The sequence below is a fragment of the Piliocolobus tephrosceles genome, chromosome 12 (genome assembly GCF_002776525.5).
Source record: "Piliocolobus tephrosceles isolate RC106 chromosome 12, ASM277652v3, whole genome shotgun sequence".
Taxonomy (NCBI): domain Eukaryota; kingdom Metazoa; phylum Chordata; class Mammalia; order Primates; family Cercopithecidae; genus Piliocolobus; species Piliocolobus tephrosceles.
This window is the reverse complement of record NC_045445.1, coordinates 17782064-17802169: the sequence shown is the minus strand read 5'-3', so window position 1 is coordinate 17802169 and position 20106 is coordinate 17782064. Positions and strand designations below refer to the sequence as shown.

The window sequence follows — 20106 nt, the reverse complement described above, 5'->3', positions numbered from 1 at the left end:
GGAAAAGTATTTTCTAGACCAAACATAACACAACATAGCATTTAATTTAAAATATTCCTCGGCAGCATCCTAGATAGGTTTTGGCTTACCTACTATCTTGTGGTGGTGGCAAGAGTTGGGGTAGGAAAGAATTCAAGTCAACAAAGATTCATTGAGCACCTACTTTCCCAGCAAGACATTTTTATTACCTGAAGCTAGTCTCTTCCATTGTCCCTCAAGCTCACTCTGCTCAGTCCTACCACAGAACCATCGTGGGTTTTGTTTTCCCTGAACAATCACTATGATTTAGATTGTCCTTGCCTCTCTTCTGGGCCTATTCACAGCCTATCTGTCTTTCAGTGTTCAGCTTAAGCCCTATCTCCTCCATGAAGCCTCCCTCAACCTCTTCAGGTCAACGCACTCTCTGTCTCTGAACACCGATGCTCTGCTATATATTTTACACTTCATCGTCCACTGACTTACACTGTCAGTTGCCTCATCACCAGCTCTTATCTCTCTCCTGTGTTCCATAACCATACTGCCAACTACTTGCTAGAAATCTTCAGACCTATGACTCGGTGCACCTCTGCTCAAGTACAAAACAGATCATCATCTTCAGTACCAATCACCCCCCCAACACAGACACACAGAGAGACATGCACACTCAACCTCTGCCTCCTCCTATCTTCTCTATTAACAGAGTTCAGCACACATCAAACATTTCCTATGTCTAAAGCACCATGTTAGGCATATGGAGACAAGACGGTATACAAAGATGAATAAGTCCCCTTGACTTCCCTGTCAAGATGAGTTATATTCCTCTCTTCTCCTCCCACCTCTCCATAGCATCCTGTATTTAGCTATATCACTAAACTTACCATATTGTATTCTAATGATGTCTTTCTACACTGGTGTATGAACACCCTGAAGGCAAAAGCCATGTCTTATGCTTCTCCACTACACCAGTGTCCAAGACAGAGATTGACGCCCTCATTAAGAGAAATCAACCTTTGTGGGCTGGCTAGGTGCATGACACTGCATGCCATTAAGGAGCTCACCATCAAGCTGGACCTCTAGACTTGGTATTGTTCTCATCTGTTCCCTTATCCTCAAAACTAATCATCAGCAAGTTTTTAAAATTTCATTTCAACAGTATATACTGCATCCATCCATTTCTCTTCCTCCCCACTATCCCCACAGCAGTCCATACCACTATCTGGATTGCCTGGACCTTAGCAGTAGCCTCTGCTAGTTTCTCTACACCCTTGCTGGTTATTCCCACCACTTCCCTGAAATCCATCCCCCACGTTACCTCCAGAAGGATCTTCCTAAACCATGTTATCCCTTGCCGAAAACTTGACATTGACACCACCTCTTAATGTAGTTCCAGCTCAAGGTCCCATTCCTTATCGTCATGCATCTGATTCTCAACCCAAATTACCCCACCATCCACTCTTACTTCCATGCTTGAACTTAAAAATTCCCGCTAATCTTCTTCTCCCATTCAGAAGCTTCTTCTGTCCTTCAAGACCCAATTCAAGTGTTTCCCCACTCCTTATGTTATTGTTAATCAAATTGTTTCTTCACTGTTCCTACAGCATCTTACTCAGTCCTTTGTCTGTGTTACTTACTCTGTCCTGGCCTGTAACAGTTGTGCACAAACCTGTGCTGATTACTAGACTGTAAGGTGCTAGGGGACGGCGTCTATGAGGTATAGATTGTTACAGACCCCCTGAGTGCCTAGGAGGTACTCAGTGAACAAGCTGAACAGAACTGAATTACCTATCTCATAATATTCATTCATTTTACAAATATTTACTGAGTATAAACATAACGAACGGTCTCTGCCCTTGTGGTATTTACATTTCTAATGGCAAAATATAAACAGTAAATGAAATAAATAAGTAAATGTGTATTTTGTTAGATGGGGAAAAATAATAAGCAAAAAAATTTAAGCAGGGAAGGGGGATAGAGGGAGTGGGGATAGGGTTAAATTTTCTCTTGGGTGACCAGGAAAGGCCCTCCTGTGAAGTGGACAAGTGAGTGGACCTGAAGGAGGTGAGGGAGCCAGCCGTGCTGACAGCTGGAGAGTGTTCCAGACAGGGGGACACCAAGTGAGGCAGGAGCCTGTCTGGCACAGGCAGCCAAGAGACCAGTGTGGCTAAAGTGGAATGAGTGAGGGGAAGAGAGATGAGAGAGGAGGCCAGAAGGGCAATGGAAGGCCAGATCCTGGAGGGCCTTGGAGGCTATTGTGATGACCTTGGCCTTTTCTTTTTTTGAGATGGGGAGCCATGACACAAGTTACATTATCATCATCATCATCATCATTATTATTATTATTATTTTGAGACAGAGTCTCGCTCTGTCACCCAGGCTGGAGTGCAGTGGCACAATCTCAGCTCACTGCAACCTCTGCCTCCTGGGTTCAAACTATTCTCCTGTCTCGGCCTCCCAAGTAGCTAGGACTATAGGCATGCGCCACCATGCCCAGCTAATTTTTGTATTTTTAGTAGAGATGGGGTTTCTCCATGTTGCTCAGGCTGATCGTGAATTCCTAACCTCAAGTGATCTGCCCGCCTCAGCCTCTCAAAGTGCTGGGATTACAGGCATAAGCCACTGCGCCCGGCCCCAAGTTACATTTTGAAAGATTCACTCTGGGTACTGAGTTTAGACTGGATTACGGGAGTGACAAAAACAGGGGCAGAGATGCCAATTAGGAAGCTGCTGTCATAAGCTAAATGAGAGAGGTTGTTCCCGTACACTACTAGTTCTAGGCCTTCCCTGACTAGCACTCATTTCCTGGCCCAAGCAACTCAGACCTGTCCTTGACAGTTGGGTTAGATGCTTCTAAGAGTTACCTAAGTGCTCAAATCAGAGCTGGAGCTTGCCACATGAATCCTAAGCTGAGTCCTAAACCAGAGAGAACATAGGAGAAATTTTAAAAAGAAGAGCCCTAAGACCAGGACAAATAACCTGGGGCAGTCTATAAGGGAGTGGCCGGACTGCTACAAGGAATCACAGTGAGGGACATTATAAGGAGAGTCGTCAAATTGAGGGTGTGCTGTTCACTTCCCAGGTCCCCTCAGCAGTGCTTGGGATTCCTGGACAAAATTACTGCTCCTTTTAGTTTTGCAGATAAAGACACTGTATCAGGGAACAATGTTAGAGTGAATCTGGAAAATCTTTTAGGGATCCTGTCAACAAAATTAAATCAATTGAAAGATGTAGTGAGAGGTAAAAATCGTCTGTGAATATCATCAAAACCAAGGAAATTCGAGGCAAAGCCTGTGGAAATACTCCAGGGCTCAACAGAACCTTCTTGATTCCCAGCAATTAAAAATGCTAAGAAGTCTCCATACAGGTATATAATTATAAGTCTGCTAGTAAACATATTCCATTAAAGGAGATACCCCTTTTAACACAACACAGAACACAGAAAAGTGTGCAAATTAATTTTATCTTAAATACTTTAGGAAAAAGCTCCTAACTCTGGTTATCTGGGGGAGGGTGCAAAGAGAAGAGGAACTTTCATTATCTACATTATACAGCTGACCCTTGAACAACATGGGTTCGAACTTTGCAGGCCTATCCCATTTATACATGAAGACAATGAAGATGAAGACCTTTATGATGATCTACTTCCACCTAACTAATAGTAAATGTATTTTCTCTTCTTTATGATTTTCTTAATAACATTTTCTTTTCCCTAGCTTACTTTATTATAAGAACACAGTATATAATACATATAACATACCATCAGTAAGGCTGCCAATCAACAGTAGGCTATTAGAAGTTAAGTTTTGGAGGAGTCAGAAGTTATACATGGATTTTCAACTGCATGGGGGCTCAGTGCCCTTAATTCCCATGTTGTTCAAGAGTCAACTGTATATTTCCACAATGTTTCATTTTACTTACAGTGAGCCTATAATTTTATTAATTAATTAATAGTATCAATTTTGAGGCACTGAAAAAGCAATAAGATACCTACAAAAGAAATGATGCGCTGAGGAGCTAACCACTCAAAAGAGCCCTTGTGTAAATATTTTTGAAAAGTAAAGAGATGTAGTGATGTGAATAACTAAATGCTGTTTTATGTGTATCGTGACATATTTTTATGTATAAGGGTTTGCTGGGTTTTTTGCAATATCAGCGGAGCCTATCTTCTTAAACAATATAGGGCAAGTGAATTATCAAAAGAACTCTAAGGAAAACTACTCAAGAGTGGCCAGGCGCAGTGGCTCATGCCTGTAATCCCAGCACCCTGGGAGGCAGACACAGGAAGATCACTTGAGCCCAGGAGCTCAAGACCAGCCTGGGCAACACAGGGAGATCCTGTCCACAAAAAGTTTAAACATTAACTGGGTGTGGTGGCGTGCACCTGTAGTCCCAAATACTTGAGAGGCTGAGGCAAGATCACTTGAGCCCAGGAGGTTCAGGCTGCAGTGAGCTGTGATAGCCACTGCACTGTGCCTGGGTAACAGAGCGAGACCCGGTCTAAAAAAAAATAAAAAGAGAGAAAGAGAGAGAAGAAAAGACTACTGAAGAGCAATTCGATGTCATTCTCTAGCTATTGTTACCAAACAAAGGTAAACAGTTAGCAGTATGCAGTGAGTTAAGGGCAATCTTGTTCAGAATCAAAGTGGCCAGCTTCCTGCAGCCCTATCATTATCATCTCTCATGTCTGAGGCATTTAGTCTTAGGTCTGCTTACAGGGCTTACGGCTAAAAAAAGGAAGTTAGCACATGGCCTCTCTTATTATTGGATTCTGCCATGGTAAGTTTTAGAGTAGTGAGAAGGACTATGTACTATATAACATGGGCTAGAATTAGTAGACATAAAGGGATACAGTTAGGGTGGACCAGTTGTCTGAGCTTTGAATTCCTTTGCTTTTTTTATTTTTCTGCTGCTTTAATGTAATCTAAATACAATTTGTTTCAAAATATCTAATCACAGATTTTTCCCAGTTCTGTTCTACCCTTATTTTTGGCATACACATACAAGTATAAACAGTTTCTGTTAACCAATTAAAACTACACAATTTTCAGTAAGAATACCAAGAAAGTACAAGAGTCACAATCAAAAAGGCTTTTAGAAACTTCACTTACCACTGGATTTAATTTCACGGACGTAATTACTGGGGAACCAGCCTGTTCTCCCATTTAATGTGCCTTCCCACCAGCCTCCTTCTTCAACTCGAGTGACGTAAATGATGTCCCCCTTACAAACTGACAGTTCATCCTCATTAGTCTGCTTAAAGTTGAATCTTGCTTTTACTATTAACTGATGACTTCCATTTTCCGTCATCTCCTAGAGAAACAAAAGCCACAACAGATTAAGCACTCATCTAAATAAGGCAGGGGTAGAAATGATATGGATTTAGGCAAATAAAGTGGAGGAAGCAAAGACAAAACCCCAGATCCATCTCAGTCCTGAGTTTTTAACTTAAGAGTCCATGAATGGGTCTCTGAGGGATTAATAAATCTCTCAAAACAGTATATAAGCTTTGGCATTTGTGAGAATGTGTATTTTGAAGTGGGTCATAGCTTTCATTTTTCTCTCCAGACCCCTCCCCATTATCTAAAGATTATCTATTTAACTAAGCCAGATAACAAAGTAGAGTGATAAGCTATTCCACCGTGGATAAGCTATTCCACCCTGCCTCTACTCAACACACAAACAGTCCACATAATTATATAACTAAGATGTACTAACCTACCCTCCATAAAATCTGTCTCCCATCTCCTAATTACTAAGGATATCTTAATTTGGCTAAGACTTATTTATATGCAAAGATCAAATACCCCATAGTTGCCTAAGTCAGGAATTCTTTTTTCCATTTTTTTATTTTTATAGATTTAGGGGGTACAACTGCAGTTTTATTACATGGATATATGAAGTCAGGAATTTCTAATCTGTCATGTATAAACTGGACTTCCTTTTCGAGGGTCACAGACCCCTTAGAGAATCTGATAAGCACAACAGATCTTTGTCTAAATGAGTTCGTACACATGGGCTTTTGTATACAATTTGAGAGGGTACCAGGGTGTAGAGCCATAGTGCTCATCAGCCTTTCAAAGGGATCTGTGATCTAAAAAGGTTAAGAACCACATACTCAAATACTTTGGAAGTAATTGGTCATAATGTCTCAATAGAAGTGGGTGGCTTTTGACAGGAAATAAAGGTTTCACCCAAAGAGTAGAAGATGAGGCATTTCCTCCCAAATAAAAGCTCCCAATAAGACCAAGTGAAAAGGCAACTGGGAGATCCCAATATAGAAGCTCATCATAGACTGAAATTTAAAATCAAGGCTTCCTCATTAGGAATGGAAAGAGAAAAAGAAAAATGACAATAATAATGAGGATACTGATCAATATTTATTGATTGCCTACTATGTGTCAGGCAGTATTTAGTTCTAATAAAACAAAGGATAGGGAAAATAACAGCAAATTGCCATCAGAAAGTAGCCATAATGACTTCCATTTGCATAGCATTCTCAGTTAAGTGACTTGCCTAATTCTTGTAAGGGACAGAGCTGGAGCATCAATCTGGATTTTTGTCCCCACCACATGCCTTTGATTTGCTCCTTCGGGCCAGCCTGAATTGGTGCTCAGTTTATAATTAGTTTTCTCAGTGATGCCCAAAACAAACCGGATGGCTGTCTCACCACATATGGAGATGCAACTAGGATATCAATCTAATTTTATGGATTTTAAAACAGACGGAGAATTGGGGACTATACTTACCACTGTCTTTGACTGCCTTTGCAGCCCTGAAACTGTGCTAGAAACTGCTCCCTGTGGGTTTGTCTGAGAATTATTAGCAGTACTAAGAGAAGAGGAACGTCCACATGGTCTTTCTGATAGCTGATCTGTGAAAAGAGGAAAAGGCATGTTAAAGGAACCACTCAGGTCAGAAAAACATCTACCACATAACATTATCTTTCTCGGGATACTATCAGAGGCATCCTGGCTGTAATTCTAAATGTTATCATTATGAACACGCCAAGTGTATTTCAATCCCCCTTCCCTTTTTGGTGGCCAACTTCCTGTTCTTAACCTTACTGGCCATCGTGCTCCAGTAGAATGAAAAACAGCGACAGAACCACATTTTCTCTTAACCATTTCCCTACAACTCTTCCCTCCTGAACCAGTTGCAACAGTATGCCCTGTTATCCAAGGCAGAACTATATTGGGCACCAAACAGCTGTTTGTGGCTCTTATTACTTTGAAATATTTCAAATTTCTCTCTTTGTTTTTTGGCCCATAACTCAGTGGCTCATTTCTTACTCACACGTGACAATATGTGTGGCATATATAATGTAAAATCTCCCTGATGTGTGTGGGACAAGGTGGAGAATGAGAGTGAAAGAGAAGGTGTGTTTGGGAAAGATGCAATCTTGATACTAGAATAATTTTTTTAACAATCAGATTCAAGAGTCTTCTCTTCCTTGAAACCTTGTGAAATTCGACCAGGCCAGAGCTGAGCTGGATGTTTTCAGTTTGTTGAGAGTATACAAAAGAGAGAAGCTGGATTCTTGACAAATTTAAATAAGGGTTCTTTTCCTCTCCATTTATTTTTAAAAGATATAAACTGCAAAAGTCTAAAGCCCAAACATTCCCTAGGCGACAAGCTCAGTATCCAAGTAATTTCCTTGATGCTGTGGGTTTTAACTTTCACCTCCTTGTATTTTATAAATATCTGTGGCAAGGGAAGAGACTGTAAAACTTGCTAGGAGAGTTTGGCAAAGGAACGTATAATTTGTGTGGCATAATGTTAGAATTACACGATCCTCCCTGACTAGAACTGGATAGTTGTCATGTGTGTTAAATATAGTTACTTGAATTAGCTGTACTTTCAGCTATATGCCGTGAAATAGCTCAAAAGCATTTTTTTTTCCAAATAGCAAAAGAACAACTTTGGAGAAGTATTTTTACATGTATTGCTATTATATACAGCTCTTTGGACTAAAACTATAATTACTCGATAGCTTCCTAGATGCTCTAACCTATTTGGCACTTGATTATATTGTCTGTTCTTGTCCTCTAATTGTTTCACATGGGTAAGTTGAGTCTCCTTAAATAGACAGTAATTTTCTCAAAGGCAGGGACCATAGCTTTGACATTTTTTGTAGCACCTGGTAATGCTGGCCACACAGCCTCTTGACTCTCCAACAGTTTAAGCAGCAAGCCTCGTGCTTGGGCATAAGGGCTCGGTAGTCAGTTAGATGTGGGTCTGAATCCCAACTCAGCCACTAACTTTCCAGTTGGGCAACTGTTGGCCTGACTTTCCTTATCTGTAATATGGACCTAATAATAATAATACCTACCCCCAGTATTGTTTCAAGGATTGAATGAGATCACCTGTGGCTCTTCTGACAGCCTAGATCCAGGGCAAGAGCTCAAAGCATTTTAAGTATGATTATTACTATCCAGCTGTTGGTTAAATATTATACCAGGGAAGCAGTGAAGTTACATTCTACGTGTATCATCATTTTCTTCACATTTACTAGCATTTATATTTAATACCTCTAGTGTGGTAGGTGTTAAACATTTAAATAAAATATATTATTTTCACTCCCTATGGACCCAAGATTTCATTTTTGGTGCAAGGCTACTGAGGGGTTCCTTTACATGGACAAAGGCATATGGAAAACAATGAGAAAAATATGTCTCTAGTGGGGAAAGGGAAGTGACGGCTGTATTTTGTAAACCCTATGAAAAAGGGAACTGGTCTTTCCTTTTTCTTTTCTGTTTTGTTATACTCAGTTGGCTATTCAGACCTTTGAATGGAATAACTTCTTGGCTCTTATCATTATATTAAGGGCATTAGAATAACATCTATGATCGGTATGTTTTAAATCCTAAGCTATGAAAAATTCAAGCATTTGACATTTGTTGGGGTGTATTTGGGGCAGCAGGGGGAAAATCTGCATCAAGAGAACAATCCTGGCCAGAGTTGGCTCCTAGGGTAATCACAAACACATGGATTCAAAAATGTCACCCAGAACACATAAATCACAAGCCCGGCTTACCTTCTGTTGCTTTGTTGACAGCTAAGAGAGTACTCAGAACCTTGGAGAAATTGACCCCTGAATAAAGGTCATCAGGATCAAATACCTATGAGAAAGGAAAATTGAAACCGTAAGACACTACAAGTATTCAACTCAACAAACAAAACTATCAAAAGGCCACTTCCTCCAGCTCTCCGGAAAAAAAAAAAAAAAGTGCAAAACCCAAGACACAAACCTCCGTATGTATACCTTTGGGAGAAATGAGAGCAGCAGCTGAGCCGCCTAATGACATGTGGCAGGCCATCAGTGAGTCAGAGCAAAGCAGTAATGGGAAATGAGAGCCAAGCTGAGAAGGCAGAGCCCACCAGGAAATGAACAGCGCATACTCAGACCCACTCTTCTGACCTGAATGTATCAATAGTTTCAGCCCAGTTACAGGAAGCTCATATGCATGGGTTACAATTAATGTCCATCACCTACAGAATGTCCTGGACAGTCCACAAATAAGGAGGTGGAGCCTTTTTGACATGCTTGCATCTGTACAGTTTATTAGCTGTGCCTAGTTGAGTCATTGTCAGAAGTGCCTTTTTCTCTGCTCTCCTTCCTCCCCACTGCCACCCGCTGCATCCCAACTGCCTAGGATCCCAATTCCATGTTGCCCAAACTTTCTGCCCAGGTCTGCCTTTCGCTCCCAGCTTCAGTTCCCAGTTTCTGCTGCTTGACCTTGCCCCTCTCAGCTCATCATGAATTCGAGTATTTGCCTGCCTGGGCCTATGGGCTCTTCTTGGCTTTAGATGACTTTTCCAAATATGACCTCTAGCCTGTGTGATACTACTCAACTCTTGGCAAAAAACACATTAAGTAAATACATTTCACTTTACCAGTCAACTGTCAATCTGACACGCTATTGTCCCCAGTGAAGATACCAATCAGATGTTGTTGTTTACAATACAATTTAACTGTTACCTTTGAAATGTAGTCAGTGTGTTAAAATATATTGAACCCTAAATACATATATTTGAAATTAGAAGTGTTCTCATGCACAGGTACAATCTATTAATGTACCAGCCAACAATGTAAATATGTATATCTGTAGGTAACCAGATGCCCACTTTCTGGATAGAAATGCCCCTTCTAAAAACATTTTGTTCCCGGATGTCTAGGAGTCTCCTAAAGAAAACAGATTGCATCATTTTTTCCCCAAATGTGGTGACAGAAATAAAATGTACCTTTTCATATGGGACATGATTGGTAACGGGCATAGGATTTTGAAGGGTCTGTCTTCCCATTAGGTAGAGCCATTTGTTCCATTTTTAATCTGCATATTTTCTGGGAACCATATCAAGACAAATTTCTATCTTTTTTTGTACATGTTCTTGAAAACCTATAATCTGTTTTTAGAATGAAAATATATAATATCAATTTTTTCACGTTTTGGGGGGTCAATAAAGATACATGCAAATGCGAACCTACAGCAGTCTGCCTATTCTAGGATTCACCGCTTTATTCATTTAATCAATGAATGTTTTGCATTCAAACTTAAAATGACCAAAAAGCCCAGTTGCATCTAAAATGAGACATTAATATATTTCTGGTAAAAGAGTCATGCTAATATTACTAAAATAATATTATTTTATGACACTTTCCCTAAACTTAGAAAAGCCAGAAAGCATATGAGAAGAAACTTTCCCAGCTCCCTGTTCCATTCCCTCACTTAACGTATAGCTACTGTTTACTGATTTACTGAGCTTCTGCTAAAGAGTTAAACTAAAGAGTTATTATTACTAAAGAGTTAAACAACAACACATCCAAATATATTTCTGAATGCTACAATATACAATTCAAAGTTTTCTAGAAATACATTGACAAGAGTTCTGTTTTAGTTTGTCAAAGCCTGGGTGAACAAGAGGCAATAGACTAGAGAGAGCGTCTAGTATCTCAGGGGATTTCAGACTGATTGAATCTCCCTTAGAACTGATCAACTGGGAAAATGTTAATGACATGTATGCCAAAATAGTAGCAAAGCAAAAAAATTCACTTGTTTTTAGCCCACCAGTCCTAATGGGAGTGTGCATGTGTGTGTGCATGTGGATACATGTTTTGGGTGGGTGTGGTAGAGATGAGTAGATCTAAAATAACAAGCAGAAGTTAAATATTAGCAGAATAAGGCATGAGAGCAAAAGTTGTGATAAAAAAAACCTCTCCCTCTGGTTTTAGTTGTTCCTTATCCAGGGTTATTAAATGCCTATACATGGCAACACTGGTATTATTCATTTGTACAGGTACTTGACTGATTTTGAAAATAAATAAACTGATCAGAAAATGAAATGTGCATCAACAAGAGTCACTGCATCTGCCTGAGGGAAGCTTCCTCAACTGTACCTGGTTCTCTTTTGAGAAAACCCCAATATACTCAAGTTTATCCATGGATACTGTTCTTCTTGCTACAAGCCTATTCTGAGGCACTAGAGACTACACAGGAAGGAGTTGGAAGAAGCCTCTGGGAACTGCTAGAGAAAGTAACGCCTAAGCATTATTATTTCAGAGTAACTGGAGAATCAGATACAACCACAAACACCCTCCACCACAGTATACCCTTCTGAGTCCCAAATTGAACGATATTGAAAATTCCACCCTAGATCTTTCTTCCATGCACTTCAGAGAGCTCCCCTATGAAAATGGAAATATTATCTGGAGGGATCACATTTTCAGCCACTATCAGTCATTTATGTCTCAGTGGAAATGAGAAGTGTGAGACCAAGTTTAGAGATGATGATATGGAGAAAGATTAAGGGCTCTGGTCCCCAAATAAGGAGAAAGCAAAGGAGAATTCCCCAGTGTAGAGAGGGTGTGAGAAGAACAAGGAAAGGTAGATTACAGTACCCACTCATTTATACATTCAAAATAGAGAACCAATTCCCCTTTCTGTCTGCAAAGCACTGGAACCTGTTAAAAAGGTAATGTAAATTTGCACATTTATGCTGTATGCAATTTTCGTAAGTCATTTTCAATGAAATTTTAAAGTGAAAGTCAAATCATGGCAAAGTCATGATGATACTCATCTTCTAGTACCCTGTGCAAGCCTCACTAGTCTGTTCAGTGTCTCTGGTTTGTGACTGAGTCCCAGATTAGCTGAACTTTCTTTATACCTATTTTGGTGCACAAAAAGTCAGTTAGTTCCAGTTGGATCCGTGAAGGCCAGATGAACAGCAGGATTCCCTCCCTCCATTCATCTTACCACTACTGTGACTCAGACAAGAAAAAAGCACGACTTCTTAGACTACTGCTAGGTGGTGTCAAGGTATCATTCCTGCAATCAGATGATGCAAGGTTCAAATCTAACAACAATAAAAACATTTACTCTAACCAATAGGACAGACAGGGATTAAACTTTATTAAAGATATTTTAAGTATTTACATATAGCCAACCTAAGTTGCATTCCTACATCAGCAGATGAAATCAATCATTTATTTATTTATTTATTTATTTGTTTATTTATTTATTTATTATTTTTGTGTGTGTGTGAGGCAGAGTCTCGCTCTATCCCCCAGGCTGGAGTGCAGTGGTGCGATCTCGACTCACTGCAACCTCTGCCTCCCAGTTTCAAGCAATTTTCCTGCCTCAGCCTCCCGAGTAGCTGGGATTACAGGGATCTGCCACCATGCCCAGCTAATTTTTGTTTGTTTTTGCTTGTATTTTTAGTAGAAACGAGGTTTCACCATGTTGACCAGGCTGGTCTCGAACTCCTGACCTCAAGTGATCCGCCCACCTCGGCCTCCTAAAGTGCTGGGATTACAGGCGTGAGCCACCGCACCCAGCCCAGACATTTAATTTTTAAATGTTTCCCCACAGCTTTTTATTCTAGATATCCGCAATGACAGCAAAAACTATTTGCAAACCACTAAACACCAGGTGTTAATTGTGAATTATTGGGGATCTGCCAATGTAAACTGCAAGAAGTTAATATTTCTATAGCATTACAAATAGAACCTTTTGGAGTAGTTCTCAGTTTCAACATGTATGCTATTTTATGACACTTTCCCTAAACTTAGAAAAGCCAGAAAGCATATGAGAAGAAACTTTCCCAGCTCCCTGTTCCATTCCCTCACTTATCGTATAGCTACTGTTTACTGATTTACTGAGCTTCTGCTATGTTCCTGGCACCACGCTTGTTTACTGCTATGGTCTGAATGTTTGTGCCCTTCCCAAATTCATATGTTGAAACCTAATCACCAGTATAATGGTATTTGGAGGTGGGGGCATTTAGAGGTGATCAGATCATGAAGGCATAGTTCTCACGAATAGGACTGTCGACTTTATCCAAGAGGCCCCAGAGAGCTACCTTGTCCCTTCCACCATGTAAGGAAATAGAGAGAAGGTACTATCTACGAATAGGGAAGCAGGCCCTCGCCAGGATACCAAATATGCCTTGATCTTGGATTTCTGGCCTCCAGAACTATGAGAAATATCCTTCTGTTGTTTATAAGCTACCTGGTTTATGGCATTTTGTTCTGGTGGTCTGAACAGACTAAGATACAAATATATTTTTTATGTGCATTTGATTCTCCCAGCAAGCCCATGATGTCAGTACAATTATTTTCCTCATTCCATGGATGAGTAAACTAAGACTCAGAGTAGTTAAGTCACAGGGCAAGAAAATGATGGAGCCAATAAAGATACACAAGAAAGTGCTCTGAGGGGCATTGTAGTCCTCCATGCACGCCTTATGTTTCCATGAGACATAGAGAAAAAATGAAAAAGCAATCCATGAGTCTGTATACAAAAAGAAATCCTTTGCTTCTGTCAATATAAGTAGCATCTGTATCATCTGCATCGAGTTTGTTATAGCCTCTAAAATGATTAATTCAACTAATCACAGCAAAGAGAAAATCTTCCATATTACAAGACTGTCTCCGCCGGGGCCTTGCTAATTCCTGTGCTGTCCTTCTCATTTCAAGGGTCAGCCTTCACCCAGGAGGCACTTGGCCACATTTGCCAAAAGAGGGGAAAAGCTGCACTAAGCTCCTCCTATTTGTTGAACCAGGTCTGCCTCATGAGCCATGGCCCATATTTGTGAGGTCCTGGTCTGGTAGGGGTCCAGCTCGTGATTACAGAACCAAGCTAAAACATCTGGGCCACGTGCAATGACACCTAGCCTCCTGATTTTCTTGACATCATGCTCTAACCACCTGAGTTAACCAGTTACAGCAGTCTAGCCACATCTTGGTTAAGAAAAGAAGGCGTACCCTATCCTGGTTCAGAATTGGTCATCTTTAACGTCATGTGGTTTCAGTAACACCCAATCAACTTCTATTTAAAGGTAATTTAAGGTTGGGGGTGATTATAATAGGTTCCATTACTCAAGAGTTAAAAGTCTAATCAACTGAAAAGCAAGTGATTCATTGGGACCACAAGGACATATAGCTTATATTTCAAGCCTGCTTTTTAAAAAAGATTCCAAATATTTAGGAACATTCCAGCTCTTCCTTGTTCTTATTGCTCTTATTGAACAAAATCTTAAATTAACTTAGCTCATCTTGAATCACATTCTCTAATTCTCACAGCTGAGCACCCTGCCTCTGTTAACCCCTCAACTTTGGTGGAAATGTCATTACATAGTGCAACAGAGCAAGAAAATCTGAGCTGCTTAGTCATATTTCACTGGGTGGTACCGCTCCTGGCTCTGTGAACGTGATCTGGGATGTGTGCACATAGCTCCTACTAAAAGCAGTCACAAAGTCAGCAACAAATAATGCTCCTAGCTCAGAAATTGGATTCATTACCCACTGGTATTCCACTTACTAGAATATAGTGGATGGCATTTCTACTCTGCCTGGTTTTAAATAATAGCTGTTCCTATTTGATATGGACCAAGCTTAAGGGAGCAAACCCGGCTCTCAACTTTTATTTCTTCCCTTTCTCTCCAAGATCTAATTTGTGCCTGTAGCTGAAACCACATACAGTGTTGTGGAAAGAGCACTGATGTGAGAGTCAGAAGACTGTGACTCCAATCTCAGCTTTGGCACTATTGAGCAGTTGTGAGGACCTTAGGAAAGCAACACTACCTTTATGAGGCTCCATTTCCCATCTGGAAAGTGTCTCGCAAAGGAGCTCAGTGAGAGGTCTTGCGGTCCATCATCTAAATAGGAGCTCTTAAAGGCAGCATCTTGGCTGGGTCCCCAAGCCCCAGAATCTGGTCTTCAGTTCTCAAGTCTCTTGAGAATGGACTCACACTAGCCAAGCTCACAAAAGGCCAATGAATAAACCAAAAGGCCAATTTCTTAATTTTTACTAAAAATAAATGAAGCACTAAGGAGACTAAATACTCCCATTTTGTGGCCAGAGCACTCTCTCCCAATAGAGAAATCTCTCTGGTGAGCTAAATTATAATCAGAAATGTGTTGAGTACTACAGAATCAGAGCAAAGAGAGTCTGGGGTATTGCAGCCTAACATAATTATAACCTGTTTACAAGCTGATTTTTCAAAATGTCTTTTTTAAATGACCTATTTATAAATTCTGGCTTTATCTTGCTGCCACTGCATCGTGGCATTTGGACTGTGATCATGGACAGCTTTAACTCTCTATGTTTTCTTTTTGGCTCTGTGGATTCCTATAAAGTCACTTTACATAACTAATATGGATTCCTAGATTACTCGAACCTCATGGAATCCAGAGCCAGGAAGTTCAGCTCCATGGAGCTCCTATGACAGAAGCCAAGATCTGAGCTTGCTCCCTCACTCTTCATTAAAAGCCACCAATCTCATTCCTGATGGCTACCTCAGCATCACCATAGGACTCCCATTCTTCCTTGTTAGCACTCCTATAGGGGAGAACCCCTTTCTCTATAACAGAGATTTATCTTTAGTTGAGTAATAAGTGTTCAGGTAAGAGAGGAATTAATGAGGAACAATATAGGCATCTTAGTGGGGCCAGTCACAGGATTAAATAAAGGGAGAGCAAAAGAGAACAACTGATGGCTGGGCACAATGGCTCACGCCTGTAATCCCAGCACCTTGGGAGGCCGAGGTAGGTGGATCACTTGAGTCCAGGAGTTCAAGACCAGCCTGGCCAGCATAGTGAAACCCATCTCTTCTAAAAATACAAAAATTAGCCAAGCATGGTGGCAGGCACCTGTAATCCCAGCTACTCGGGAGGCTGAGGTAGAACAACGGCTTGAACCTGGGAGGCGGAGGTTGCAGTGAGCTGAGATTGCACCACTGCACTCCAGCCTGCGCAACAGAGCAAAACCCCGCCTCAAAACAAAAAAAAAAAAAAAAAAGAAAAAGAAAAAAAAAGAAAGAAAAAGAAGAAAAAGAAAAATCAAAAGTAAGAAAAGAAAAAAGAAGAAGGAACAAATGGTTTTGAATAATCTCATCAAAAAGAGAGTGGGCACGAAGGAAAGGGAAAAATGAAGTATCTCTCGTCAATAGCGCTTGCCAAGCCAAGGACAGGAAGCAGGAGGCCTAGACTCAGCTGCCTCACAGTCAGCCAGCCATTGTGGCTTGGCCGGCTCCTGCCCCTCCTCCTGTGCTCCTGTCACCAGAGCCTTTGCAAAAGCACACTGGTTGCCAGTTTTGCGGGGTGGAGTGGATGGGTGATCCCTCAGCTGCTGGAGCATCTGTGTGCCAGACCTGAGGGTGTCTTCCCCAATGCCCCCACTCCCACCTCTTCAGAAACAGGGACTGACTCCCTAGTGTTCCAAATTGGAATGCGGAACACATTTTCCCGGAAACAGCATCACACCTGCCACTTAGCCTCTGTGAGTTCTATAGTTGAGCCACATTAAGTATTCAACAGGCTGTTGTGGGCCAGCCAGAAAACATAATCACCGTGTAGAGCCTTGTTTCTATGGGAAAATGTTTTCTGTGTCCCTAATAATCACTTAAAAATGAACTTTTGGAAAATAATTTGTTTTTATATTGAAGAGTGGCCAGACATGTGTTCCCAAATCAATGTCCAACACCCTTTATGCTTTTTCCTTGTCCTTTCATATAAAAGATGAACAAATGCCCGAGACATTCAGGGTACTATTTATTTTAGAACTCTTAGTGATGAGAGAATCAAGGTAAATATATGAAGTCTATGAGAATACCAGAATTTACAGCAGAGACTGGTGGTAAATAGCCCCACACAAAGACTAGGGAGAAACAAGGGCCATGAAACAAAAGAGCCACTGCTAGTCGCTTTCAGCAGTAGCCCTTCCAGTAGTATCACCTGTTGCTATCCATAATGTCCTCACTGACCTACCTTCATGTTTCTTTTTTTCCAAACAGCTACAGCTTTACAGTCTGTAGAGATATTGTAAATTTAAGCTCTCAGTGGTCTATCAGCCCAGTATTCTTTATTCATTATGCAGGTGTTGAGATTAGTCCTGAATTTCCTATTAAAAGGTAGGCTCTTTGAAGTCCACATTCCCCCACAGCCCTGGCCCCAGTATTCAACATGTACAAAATACTTGATAAATAACCATTCATTGGTTGATTGACAGGATGCTCTGTCAGAGAGACTTAAAGGTAAATTATGCCTAGAACACAAGCCCTATGATTCCAATTTTTTTTTTCACTTCTGGATCCTCAGTGTCTAGAAGAATGCCTGTCACATAGTAGGCACTCAACAGATATTTGCTTGCCTGTCCCAGGTAATAGAGGTTCCTCTAAATGTCATCACAAAGCACCACGACCTCATCATTACAGAGAAGAGAAGCTGCAAAGAATTGTGGGATTTTACTGCTTTTTCTGGAATTGGTTATATTTTTAACCATTTTTGTTGTAAAACTGAATAAATGACAAACACTACAAGCCACACTCCCCTGTTCATGCCCATGCTCTAAAACTAGCTCCAACTCACAGCCAGAGCACAACGGGACATGGCAAAGGAACTTACCAGCAGCAAGAAGGGGTAACGTATAATTGGAAAGACTACAATTCACATGCCCCAAATCCTCCTAACACCAGCTAAACTTGGAGGAAAGGATGCTGTGCCAAAGTTATTATTTTCTCTCTTTACTTAGAGATTATCTTCAGTCATTCATTTGGCAAAGACTTTTGGCTCTTCCTGTTTATATATCTGTGTGATTCACTTTTTCAAAAGTATGTCATTTTCAGAGACACTCATCAATGCCTAACAGACATCAATTGATTAATGAATCCTGCTCCAACTTATTCCAAACAGGATTTGCACTTAGGAAACAATCCAAACACTGTTAGGTGGGCATTCAGGAGCTCAGATCTCAGAGACATCAGAAATGGTGCTTTTAGTTAGCACTCATGTCTCTCAAAACACAGCAAAGGCATCCAATAAAAAGCCTAATATAACCCACGATCAAGTCCCATCCTCTTCAGACTAGCATTCAAATTTCTTCTCAAGGCCAGTCGCAGTGGTTCATATCTGTAGTCCCAGCATTTTGGGAGGCTGAGGTGGGCTAATCACTTGAGGTCAAGAGTTTAAGGCCAGCCTGGCCAACATGGCCGTCTCTACTAAAAATACAAAAATTAACCGGGTGTGGTGGCACATGCCTGTAATCCTAGCTAGTGGAGAGGCTGAGGCAGGACAATCGCTTGAAACTGGGGGCAGAGGTTGCAGTGAGCCGAGATTGCGCCACTAGCCTTGGCAATCCAGCCTGTCACACTCTAGCCTGTCGCACTCTAGCCTGGGTGACAGAGCAAGATGCCATCTCAAAAAATAGTAATAATAAATAAATTTAAAACAATTTCTTCTCAAGCATCTCTAAGATAGACCTTAGCCGGCCCACCGTTTCTCACCATCATCTCTTTATATGCTCCAGAATCTTCTTTCTTCACTGTGCCTCTCTCTGACATTTATACTTCTCCTTCAGAAAGTTCCCTCAATCATCTGAATGCTAGCTATCCTTCAGGGCCCGTCCCAAATTACTCCCTTCCATGGTGTTTTCCCCAAACACTATGCGTCAGTACACAATAGGCTTCCCTATTTCTGAATTCCTCTTGAATTTAGACTCTAGATTCTGGAACCACTAACTTGGACACCTAAGCATACACTGCTAAATGTTGTTAAATTCCACTCTTTCACACATACATGCTGCCTCTGTCCAATAGGCAGGAGCCCACAGTGCCAGGCATGGTGCTCACTTTACAGACATTGAACAAGTTCTTGCTAAGTGTCAGTTTTCTCTCCCAATCTAAAATTCAAACAGGTATTTCTTCCACCAGAAGCACCTGCCCTTTGGGCATGCCTTTCCAAGAAGGAAAGAGAGGAGGAAGAGGCAAACTTTTTTCTAGTAGAATTTGATAAATCAAGGCTCATATATTTTCCACCACCTGGTAAAAATACATTTTTTTTTTTTTTTTTTTTTTGAGATGGAGTCTTTCTCTGTTGCCCAGGCTGGAGTGCAGCGGTGCCATCTCAGCTCACTGCAAGCTCCGCCTCCCAGGTTCACACCATTCTCCTGCCTCAGCCTCCTGAGTAGCTGGGATTACAGGTGCCTGCCACCTCGCCCAGCTAATTTTTTTGTATTTTTAGTAGAGACGGGGTTTCAGCGTGTTAGCCAGGATGGTCTTGATCTCCTGACCTCGTGATATGCCCGCCTCAGCCTCCCAAAGTGCTGGGATTACAGGCGTGAGCCACTGCACCTGGCCAAAAATAATTTTTTTTTTTTTTAAGAATATGATTAAAGAATGCTGACAAAGCATTTACCTCACCAAAAAGAAGTGAAGTTACTGCCTGGGATCACTTTGGAGAAAACCACAGTTAGAGAATCCTCACAAGCAGAGCTCACACCTTGAAACCACAGTTAGAGAATCCTCACAAGCAGAGCTCACACCTTGAAACCACAGTTAGAGAATCCTCACAAGCAGAGCTCACACCTTGAAAGCCCAGTGAAAGCAAGAGAGTTTCAGTAATAGAAGAAATAAGAAGTAGCCTAGAGACTGGGAAAGTAGAAAAAGGCTTCCATATTGTCTTGTTTTTCTAAGACCACCAGAGCGAGCACAAAAGAACCAGCGAGTAGGCAAAGGTCAGGCGCAAAACTGCAAGTTTATTTTAGTAACCTAAGGTGTGGAGAGGAAGTCTGTCGGGAAGCTGGGAAGTCCGCGTGGCTCAATGGTGGAGAGCGGCTTTTCTAGGAGTGGGAGGGCAAT

The 20106-nt window shown here is 41.1% G+C and overlaps 1 protein-coding gene across 4 annotated transcripts in view; it reads right to left on the bottom strand.

The window, feature by feature from the left end:
- The window catches only part of ARHGEF6 (Rac/Cdc42 guanine nucleotide exchange factor 6), a 126916-nt gene that overhangs the window by 83806 nt on the left and 23004 nt on the right, over positions 1 to 20106 (bottom strand). For all 4 annotated transcript variants that reach the window (XM_023198878.2, XM_023198880.3, XM_023198879.1 and 1 more), the window contains 3 exons: positions 9011 to 9095; positions 6723 to 6847; positions 5085 to 5286 (listed from right to left, as the gene is read on the bottom strand). In XM_023198878.2, the coding sequence (XP_023054646.1) occupies positions 5085 to 5286; positions 6723 to 6847; positions 9011 to 9095 (412 nt within the window). The remainder of the gene's footprint in view (positions 1 to 5084; positions 5287 to 6722; positions 6848 to 9010; positions 9096 to 20106) is intronic.